The sequence below is a fragment of the Callithrix jacchus genome, chromosome 9 (assembly GCF_049354715.1).
Source record: "Callithrix jacchus isolate 240 chromosome 9, calJac240_pri, whole genome shotgun sequence".
Taxonomy (NCBI): Eukaryota; Metazoa; Chordata; class Mammalia; order Primates; family Cebidae; genus Callithrix; species Callithrix jacchus.
Genome location: NC_133510.1, coordinates 114,610,261 through 114,621,021, shown reverse-complemented (window position 1 = coordinate 114,621,021; position 10,761 = coordinate 114,610,261). Strand labels below are relative to the sequence as shown.

At 51.0% G+C, this 10,761-nt stretch overlaps 1 protein-coding gene across 15 annotated transcripts in view; it reads right to left on the bottom strand.

Moving 5' to 3' along the window:
- Positions 1–2,149: 2,149 nt before the first annotated feature.
- Positions 2,150–10,761, bottom strand: part of ACAD10 (acyl-CoA dehydrogenase family member 10) — a 69,920-nt gene continuing 61,308 nt past the window's right edge. For 8 of the 15 annotated variants that reach the window (XM_002753033.6, XM_009004665.5, XM_009004667.5 and 5 more), the window contains 5 exons: positions 10,454–10,612; positions 9,595–9,767; positions 5,591–5,734; positions 3,495–3,572; positions 2,150–2,908 (listed from right to left, as the gene is read on the bottom strand). In XM_002753033.6, the coding sequence (XP_002753079.1) occupies positions 2,768–2,908; positions 3,495–3,572; positions 5,591–5,734; positions 9,595–9,767; positions 10,454–10,612 (695 nt within the window). In that variant the 3' untranslated portion in view covers positions 2,150–2,767. The remainder of the gene's footprint in view (positions 2,909–3,494; positions 3,573–5,590; positions 5,735–9,594; positions 9,768–10,453; positions 10,613–10,761) is intronic. The other 7 variants (XM_009004662.5, XM_078337320.1, XM_078337324.1 and 4 more) reach the window with 2 other exon arrangements.

The following is a 10,761-nucleotide window of genomic DNA, read 5'->3' as shown; positions in this document are numbered from 1 at the left end:
TGTTCAACATGGCAAAACCCTGTCTCTACTAAAAATATAAAAATTAGCTGAGCATGGTGGCATGCACCTGTAATCCTAGCTACTCAGGAGGCTGAGGCAGGAGAATCACTTAAACACAGGAGGTGGAGGTTGCAGTGAGCCGAGATGGTGCCAGTGCACTCCAGCCTGGGCAAGAGAGTGAGACTCTGTCTCAGAAAAATAACTAAAACCTGTCTCTAACACTTTAGTGTGTCCAGCTTTACCTCTGACAGCTCCTCACCACTGTGACATCCATCTCACACTGATAGGATAGAAAATCTCCTGGGTCATTTCTCTAGTCAACTTAATTAAAAGAAACCCGGTCCCAGATTACTTGCAGGTGTGGGCCCCAGGCCACTGGAGTCCAGGACTCATCTGTCCCCTCTGATGCGCATCCATTTTACCAAAATGGACGGAGGGGAGAAATCTGTACCCATGTTGCATCAGGGAGGGCAGCAGAAATAACCAGAGGGGTCTCCAAGTGACAGCCCTGGCACCGGCAAGGCATCCCTGGGGAACTCTGAAGCCCTGGGTGGTGACAGACAGCCCCTGGAGACTCTGTGATGGAGACACATGGCAGAGATCACTGGAGCCTGTTCTTTTGGTGTCACTCCCAGCTGCCATCTTGAAGGGGCCCCACCCAGGCAAGTTGCCTGAAATTGTCTCTTTGCAGCTTCTGTAGGATTGTTCTGGAATGATCTGACAGTATCTGAAATCAGGCCCTGGGGGAACAAAGGTCTTGGCATCCAGATGCCACCTGGGTGCCATGACAGGTATGAGCCACTGCACCTGGCTTTCCCTTTCTTCTTGTCAGGCAGGTTTGGTGGAAACCCCTCTTCTGGAAAGAGGCCTCCCTCAGCCTCCAGTCCCAGCAGTGCGTGCCCCATCACTCACTGAGCCCTCCAGGGCACTAACTGCTATCCCCTACTTGAGATGCAAACCCCCAAAGGTCAGTAGTTGGCCTGTTTTATTCACTTGCACATTCCCCAAGGCCTGGACTCATGGTGGGCCCAGAGCTGGGGCTCCCTCAACAGTGGTGGAATGATCTAGCGGAGGTGGAGGGCCTGTGGAGATCCGCCCATCTGCAGGCAGCATTCCCGGGCGCCCCTGTGCCTCTGGCCCTCAAGGCAGAGGATCTGAGAGAGATGTGGGGGGTGCCCACAGCCTGGTTCCCATTTTCCTCTCTGCAGTCATGCTACTGAACAGGCAAGGTTAACCTCAGAGGCCACAAAAGATGTTCTTAGGACCACGAGACAGCCCAGGCCACAATCACTTCCTTTTTTTGGAAAAATAAAAACCCTCCTCCTGCCTGAGGTCCAAGGCAGCTGCAAGCACTCAACTGCTGGGCTCTTGGCCAGTGTGGCTGGTCTTGTGACAGGCATTCGTTTGGGGTTTAACTTTACCTTCCTTGAGCAACAAGCAGTTTCTCAAGAGTGGTGAAGGGGCCCCTGCCTCCCCAGACCCCCAGGTACATGGATCTGAGGAGCCCATTCACAGGCCCCTACGAATGGTGCTGGTCCTGCTGAGGCTCATTCGTGGTGCTGGTCCTGCAGGGGCGCAGTCTTGGCTGGCCATTCTCAGGGAAGGCGGTTCCCACAGGATCACTTCTGCAATGTGGCAGCCAGGGGGATGGTCCCTGCCCGTCTGGACTGACCTGAGATGGGTTTTGGCTACACCACGACGAGTTATGAGATGAGCAGGCTGGGTCCTCACTGCCCTGGCTCATCTCTGCATGTTGCATTTCTCAAGGAGCTCAGACCACAAGTGAGCAAGAATTTCTACTCTCCTCAGAGAAGAGATTGCGCTCCAAAATGTAATGGCGAATGGGCCGCCACCTCCAATTCCCCAGGTATTCTGACTATGTAGCAGGTGGAGGAGGTGGAGGCTGCAGGGGCCTCACACACCAGCTCCTGGGGTGAAGTGTGTATGAGCACAGAGCCCCGGGCTACGCAGTGAGGGAAGGCAGCCGACTCAGACCTACAGCACCCATGGCCTCTGCGTTCCCAGCATGTATGGGGCTGACTGGTGGCTTGAACCCCAAGGAAACACAGGCAGGAGGAGGCACAGAGGCGCTGAAGGGATCCTCTCGATTTGGTTCCTTTTGTATGACACAGAAAGTCCACAAAGCCTCTGAGATGTGTTTTCTTATTCTTTCATGTCCCCAAAACCTCTTTTCAAAATAACATTTAAATGAATGTTCTGCACTGTGCATACAAATGGAGACAATCAGATGCCAGTGGCTTCACAATATGGGTTGCATTCCATTTTCCCGGGTGCCCTGGCCCTGGGTCTCTAGGCCGCCGTCCATTGTGGCCGCCCCTCTGCTTACCAGGGAGGTCAGACAGGAACCCTGCAGCTGCCAGAGCAAGCAGGGCCCACAGCCTTGGGAGGCCTCCGAAAATGTGTCCAGATTCCCACAGGCAGAGAGAGAGCGACTGAGAGGCTGAAGTGAAGTGACTGTGCCTCCCAGCCTGGGACTGAGAGCCTTAAGACCAGCTTTCCAGACTCTGTCCCAGAATCCCCTCCGCCCTCAACAAATCCCTTCCTCCTGGCCTGAAACAGACTCCAGGCTTCTTGCAGAGATGTCATCTGTGGACCCAGAAAGCTTGAGTCCATGGTGACTGTCCTGGGACAGAGCTGCTGAGCAGGGTGCAGGAGCCATATTCACTGGATCTTTCAAGGCACATCCGTGACAGATCTGGGCATGGCTGGCCCAGCCAGGACATCAGGCCCCTGCAGCCCCAAGGCTCTAAGCGCTGTGCTTCAGCTCTAGCTTGGCCACCGTGGCCCGGTGCACCTCGTCAGGACCGTCGGCAAAGCGGAGAGCTCGGGCCCAGGTGAAGAACTGAGCCAGGGGGTAGTCACTGCTCAGGCCCGCCGCTCCGAAGGCCTGGCAGACACAAGGTGAAGGGAGGTAGCCGTGGTTCAGTCCTCGTCTCTGAGAGCCCCAGGAATGACAGCCTACTCTTGATGGCCTGTAACAGCCCTCTTCCTGGACTTCCCCTGTGGCACCTTTGTGATATGATCACTAATATTCTAGAAGACTTCTGTGGGGCCACATCCACCATCCCACAGCCTCCAGACTTCCCAGGCCCACTCTACAGGCAGCTTTTGCCCTATGTTGGGGCTAGGGGTTAGGCTCTGAGGAGGCAGCCTCACTGCATTGGGAAGAGCCTGGGCTCTGGGCTTATGAAAACCCAAGTTCACGTGAATGTCAGGTCAGCTACTTACAAGCTCAGTGACCTGGACAAGTCACTTTACTTTTCTGTTCCTGTTTCCTCATATTCAAAATGGGGGTAGGATGGCACCCCCCACCTTGCTGCATCATTTTGAAGAGGAAAAGGAAAGTTGCATGCATGGTGAGTGGGTGACAGGGCATCTGCCAGGGTCTATGACAGGCTGGGCGGCTGAAGACAGGGGAGTTTGGCATCTGGTATTGATGGTTCAAATAAGCCAGCTGCCTGGTTTGTGCTCACCTGAATCGCACGATCAATCACTCGGGAGGCCATGGACGGGGCGACCATTTTAATCATAGCTATATCCAAGGCTGCAGCCTGCAAGGAGGAGGAGATGGGATTATAAAAGACCCGAGGGCAGCCTGAGTGGCAGAGTGAGACCCCTCCCCAACCCCCATCTCTACTAAAAATATAAAAACTAGCTGGGCCTGGTGCCATGCACTTGTAGTCCCAGCTACTCAGGAGGCTGAGGTGTGATAACTGCTTGAGCCTGGGAAGTCGAGGCTGCAGTGAGCTGAGATTGCACCCCTGCACTCAAGCCTGGACAACATAGCAAGACCCCCATCTTAAAAACAAACAACAGGCCAGGCACAGGGGCTCAGGCCTGTAATCCCAATACTTTGGGAGGCCAAGGCAGGCAGATCACCTGAGGTTGGGAGTCCAAGACCAGCCTGGCCAACATATAGTGAAATCCCATCTCTACTAAAAAATACAAAAATTAGCTGGGTGTGGTGGTGCACGCCTATAGTCCTAGCTACCTGGGAAACTGAGGCAGGAGAGTTGCTTGAACCCGGAAGGTGGAGGTTGCTGAGATCGTACCACTCTACTCCAATATGAGTGACACAACGAGACTCCATCTCCCAAAAACAAAACACAACAAAAACAAACAACAAAAAAAGACTCAGGGGCAGAAAGCTTGGAAGAATGATCAGATTCCTGGGAGGAAGTCAAACACCAGGGTCTACAACAGAGGACCCAAGGTCTCCTAATGTGAACTGGGTGAGGCTGCCCCACCTGGTGTAAGGCTACACAGCACCCAGGGATGAAGGGCACCATGTTGGCAACTACCATCTTATGTCACAAGATGTGAAGCGAGTGCTGGGAGAATGTGGCCATCTTCCCAGATGACAAGAACGTGGCCAGCACACCCTGAAGGGACAAGGGGAAGGGCTGTGCTTTGCTCAGGGTCATGGCCAGCTCAGCCTCCAAGCAGTTGTGGACCAAAGCCAGTCAGGGCTCTGGGAAACGGAGCTACAGTGATCTGCCCTGGGGGAAGGTGTTCAAGGGAGACACCCAGAAGCCTCCACCATATCCAGCACACCAGCATCAAAGAACCAGCAACCGTGAGCCTGGGTTGGCCCCTGACAGCTGAGGATCATGGGTGGGGGTGAAAGCTGCCCCACAGAAAGATGGACAAAGCAAGGTCAACATGGCATGGTACCTGGTCATCACAGGCACTTAGAGCCTTAGTGGCCAGGCACGGTGACTCATCCCAGCATTTTGGGAGGCCCAGGCAGGTGGATCACCTGAAGTCGGGAGTTCGAGACCAGCCTGACCTACATGGAGAAACCCTGTCTCTACTAAAAATACAAAAATTAGCTGGGCATGGTGGTACACACCTGTAGTCCCAGCTATTCGGGAGGCTGAGGCAGGAGAACCCGGAGGCAGAACCCAGGAGGCAGAGGTTGCAGTGAGCCAAGATTGTGCCACTGCACTCCATGCACTCCAGCCTGGTGACAAAACAAGACTCAAAAAAAAAAAAAAAAAGAACCTTAGTTAGCCTGGACAACATAGTGAGACCCTGTCTCTACAAAAAATAAAAGAATTATCTGGGCGTGGAGGCATGTGCCTGGGGTCCCAGCTACTTGGGAAGCTCAGGCTTCAGTGAGCCATGATGTGCTAATGGGCTACATAGCAAGGCCCTGTCTCAAAAAATAAATAAAAAGTAAAAAAGGGCCTTAGTTAATGACTAATGTCACACTTGAAAATAAGCTTCTATTTTTGCTAATTCAATATTCAGATGAAGGCCAGTAGAGGATCCCTTCCCCCTGTCTTACTCTTAGGTTGCCCAATACCTCTACCAACAGGCCTCAGGGTCGCCCAGGGGCCCCATGGCCCCATCAGACCCACTGCCTTGGACTAAGAAGCTCACCAGGTCAGTAAAACACAAAGGCCAGTCCTTTCTTTCGTGCCTTTTCACTTTTTGAAAAGCTGCCAAACAGCTCCAAGTAGAGGTGAAATAAAATGTATTATGTCAAGAAGCCATGCTCTCATGCTTTGCTGAATGAGGAGGAAGAATCTCAGCCTCCAGGAGGCCTGCTGCTGCCCCCCCCCACCTTGTTTCCTGCCAGGTCCATGAGGTGGGCAGCTCTCAGCACCAGCAGCCGTGCCTGCTCAATCTCTACCCGCGACTGCGCGATGTCTGCCAGCATGGTGCCCTGCTCCACCAGGGGCTTCCCGAAGGCCACGCGGGACTTCACCTGTTGACACAGGAGACATGGGGCTAAGGACACACTGGTTTGGGGGTGGCTAGGAGAGGATAGGGCTGGTGGCCTGTAGAGCTGGGTGGAAGTACAGACAGAACAGGGCAGGGGAGGAGAGTGAGAGCAGGACCATGCAGCTTTTCCAGCAAGGTGCCCACATGTAGCCACGAGCCATTTCCAGGGAGCAGGTGTGACACACAAACATCACATGCACCATAGCCAGCCACGGTCCACAGGATGCCTGTTAACAAATTGCTTCCAAGAACCCTTTATTACAGCAATTGCACCTCTGGGAAGGCCTGGCTGCCAGGCAGGAGCAGTTTTCACAGATCTGAGCTAGCATCTGGCCCAGGGCTACTCCTGGGAATGAGGGAGTGACTGTGGGCACAGCACATGGCACGGGTGGAGAGTGCCCTCTGCTGACCGAGGCACTGCTTCCTGCCCTGCAGTTCCAGTGGGACCAAGGTCCCTGCTGAACCCCATCGCCCAGCTTCCCCCATTGTTACCCCCACTCCCTGCTTCCGTGGATGATCTGTAATGGGGATTTAAATTCTGAAAGTCACAAGGCATCAGAAAAGGTTCTAAATATTCCTTTTCTTTTTCTTGTTTTATTTATTTTCTCTCTCTCTTTTTTTTTTTTGAGACAGGGTCACTCTGTTGCCCAGGCTGGAGTACAGTGATGTTGTGATCTTGGCTTACTGCAACCTCCAACTCCTGGGCTCAAGCAATCCTCCTACCTCAGCCTCCTGAGTAGCTGGGACCACAGGCATGAACCACTACACTCAGCTAACTTTTCCATTTTTTGTAGAGACAGGGTCTCACTATATTGCCCAAACTGGTCTCAAACTCCTGGACTCAAGCAATCCTCCTGCCTCGGTCTCTCAAAGCGTTAGGATTATAAGCATAAATCACCACACCCAGCCTAGTTATTATTATTTTTTTAGTAAAAACAATCTACACAAATAATTTATCTCATGGCAGAAAAACTACCTGTTTCCAAAACAAAAAAAGAGAAGACAGTAAGAACACCTAGAATCCTACCATCTAGTCACCTCTAGTTAGTATTTGGTGGATATCCTCCTCTATCCTTCTTGACTCTTTGTATGTATACTTATTTTTTTCCAGAAATGGGAGCCATACTTTATATATTGTTTTATAGCCTGCTTTTGTTTGTTAGTTTGAGATGGGGTTTCACTCCTGTTGCCCAGGCTGGAGTACAGCGGCGCCATCTCGGTTCATTGCAACCTCTGCCTCCCAGGTTCAAGTGATTCTCCTGCCTCAGCCTCTCAAGTAGCTGGGATTATGGGTGCTTGCCACCATGCCCAGCTAATTTTTGTATTTTTTAAATAGAGACGGGGTTTCACTATGTTGGCCAGGATAGTCTTGAACTCCCAACTTTAGGTGATCCGCCCACCTTGGCCTTCCAAAGTGTTGGGATTACGGGCGTGAGCTACTGCACGCAGCCAGCCTACTTTAAAAAAAATTAGGCCACGTGCAGTGGCTCACACCTGTAATCCCAGCACTTTGGGAGGCCAAGGCAGGTGCATCACCTGAGCTTGGGAGTTCAAGGCCACCCTGACCAGCAAGGAGAAACCCTGTCTCTACTAAAAATATAAAATTAGCTGAGCATGGTAGTGCATGCCTGTAATACCAGCTACTCGGGAGGCTGAGGCAGCAGAATCGCTTGAATTCGGGAGGTGGAGGTTATGGTGAGCCAAGATCATGCCATCATGCCACTGCACTATGGCCTGAGCAACAAAAGCAAAACTCCATCTCAAAAAGAAAAAAAAAAGCCATTATTTTGCATTGAAGCTAACAGCCTGGGTTTTTGTTGTTGTTGTTGCAGACAGGGTCTTGCTCTGTTACCCAGGCTGGCATACAGTGGCACAGTCATAGGTCACTGCAACCTCGACCTCCCAGGCTCAGGAGATCCTCCCACCTCAGCCTCCTGAGTAGCTAGGGCTATAGCTGTACACTGCCACATCTGGCTAATTTTTTTCTTTTTGGTCGGAGTCTCGCTTTGTCTCCCCAGCTGGAGTACAATGGCATGATCTCAGCTCACTTCAACCTCCGCCTCCTGGATTCAAGTGATACTCCTGCCTCAGCCTCCCAAGTAGCTAGGATTACAGGTTCATACCATCACACCTAGCTAATTTTTGTATTTTAGTAGAGATGGGGATATTACCATGTCAGTCAGGCTGGTCTTGATCTCCTCACCTGTCGTGATCCACCTGCCTCAGCCTCCCAAAGTGCTGGGATTACAGGTGTAAGTCACTGTACCTGGCCTTATTTTTTATTTTTTACAGAGACGAGGTTTTGCCATATTGCCCAAGCTAGTCTCAAATTCCTAGGCTCAAGCAATATGCTTACCATGGCCCCTCAAAGTACTGGGAATGAGCCACCACACCTGGCCACAGTCTATTTTTTTAAATGTAAGTGTATATAGTGAACAATTTCTCCATGTTAAGGAATACATTTCCACAGCATCATTTAAAATCTCACTGTATGCCATCTTGTGGTTTATTTGGCCAACACCCATTGTTAGTCTTATAGGTTGTTCCAGAATTTTGCTATTAGAATGAGCACTGTGGTGAACCTCCTAGCAGCAAATCTTTTGTAGATTCCTAATTACTCCAACCAAGTCCTGAATGGAGGTGCCATGTTCATGCTATGTACTTTCTGGAGATGTCTGTCTGACTCATTTAGTCTAACTGTTCTGCCAGTAGGTTGAATTTAATGCCACCTGGGTCTGAAGCACCCACCATACCTGAGTCCACAGACAGGAGCGTTTTACTTTGAAAGAAGAAAGAACTGGTCAGTCTAACTCAAAAGGGTATAAATTACAGGTTTGCTCAGTAATCAAAACTGCAGACTGCCTCTGTTCTTTGAACAGCAGTTCTTGTGAGACACTGGTTTTGGTCTCAGGATTTGCTTCACCCTTCTGAAATTGATAATCACCGATTTGAATGCCTGTCCTGGCAGCAGCTGTCTTTTAACCTACGCTTCCAAACTTTGGCAGGGGTAGGGTTATGGCAGAATAAAGTTTTGTGGATTTGCTGTGGAGGAGGGTGATACAGGCCAGATGCTGGAACCCCAGGGACAAAAACTAGCAACATGGGGTGTCGCTGGTGTCTGATTTTTTTTTTTTAAAGAGACAGGGTTTCACGTCACCCAGGCTGGAATGCAGTGGTGCGATCACTGCTCACTGCAGCCCTAAACTCCTGGGCTCAAGTGATCCTTCTGCCTCAGCCTCCTGAGTAACTGGAACTACTAGTGCATGCCACCATGCCCAGCCCTTAAAAATTTTTTTTGTAGGCCAGGTGCGGTGGCTCACACCTGTAATCCAAGCACTTTGGAGGCCAAGGTGGGCAGATCACCTGAGGTCAGGAGTTCAAGACCAGCCTGAACAACATGGTGAAACCCCATCTTTTAAAAATTGTTTTTGTAGAGACTCTTTGTTGCCTAGGCTGGTCTCAAATGCTTGGCTTCAAGCAACCCTCCTATCTGGATCTCCCAAAGTGCTGGGATTACATCTGTGAGCCACGGCACCCAGAATTATTTTTAATAATGTGCTAGTAGCATGACCCTTTTACACCTTGGAACCTTGCTTTCTGCTGCTATAAAGCCTGGCCTTTTCCTTCTGGTCACCTCGACAGAGTGGGGTCCATTCTGCTCTGAATCCAAACGGCAGCAAAGTAGCAGATGCAAAGCAGACAGGAACGCAACTTCTCGGCAAGGATATCACCTTGCTTCACCTGCTAGGTCTGCACTCAGAAAACAGGTAGGATTTGAAGTCCAACACCAAAGCAGATGGTGGTGGTTCTGAGTCAGTGCGAGGAGCTGGGGGAAGCACTCACGCGGGCCTTCATGAGCGCCAGGGCCCTCTCTGAGAACCCAATCAGCCTCATGCAGTGATGGATCCTGCCGGGGCCCAGTCTGCCCTGGGCGATCACAAAGCCTTGGCCAGGGCCCAGGACCATGTTCTCCTTGGGCACACGCACATGCTCAAATTGGACTTCACCATGGCCACCTGAAAGACCCAAATGACCACTGTGAGCAATCCGCCATAGCCATTTCCCTTAGATGTGTTTATTCCTCACCTCAGTCCGGGTTATCTGCTGCCAATCTCCCTGACCTTTATTTAGCCTTCTAACTGGGACATGGTTAAAGGGAAAAGGATGGCAGAAAGGAGCCTATTAAAGACAGAAAATCTATCACTGATTTATAATGGCAAATGAATATTCTGTGATTCCCATGATGATGCCACTTTAAGCTGAAGCTCCTAGTGGTTTGTGACAATGCAGTGATCCTATGAAAACACCGAATATAAAAATGTGAACACTGTTAGCAGAGAACCAAACTGGGAGCAGACCAAACCAGGGCTGTGGCCTAGAGGTCAGCTGTCCACACTGGGGCCTGAAAGAGCAGGTCTGGGGTCTACTTCCTGCATCTGCCCTGCATGGCTTCCTGTGTCACAGACTCCTGTTTACCTTCTAAGTTTAGAAGAGGGAAAAATATATAAATGCCTGTCTGAAATCTGCCTGCGTGGCTGAGATTCATACATGGAAATTAAATGTAGGAGCATGTGGCTCTCCAAATGTCATCGTACCCTCAGACGTGGGATGTGGCAAGTCCTGAACAAGAGCAGGGGTTCCCCAATGCCATTTCCTGGGGAAAAGATCCACATCCAGGGATGACCCGCCCTGGAGGTCTCACCTGGTGCATCCTCCAATCCATATACCGTCAGAGGTCGGATGATTTTTATCCCTGGGGTATCCATGGGAACCAAGAGCACAGACTGCTGCTGGTGTCTTGGTGCATGTGGGTCTGTTTTTCCCATAAACACGCAGAGTTGGCAGCGAGGATCCAGGATGCCTGCCAGGAAAGGAGAGAGACAGACCCCATCATCTGACACCAGGGCCATCAAATCTCTACACACATGGTCCTGGCTCAAAAAAGGCAAAGCGAACAAGCAGACAGAGATCTTTAAGGCTCCATGTAATCAGATGAGCATCTGCAGACTG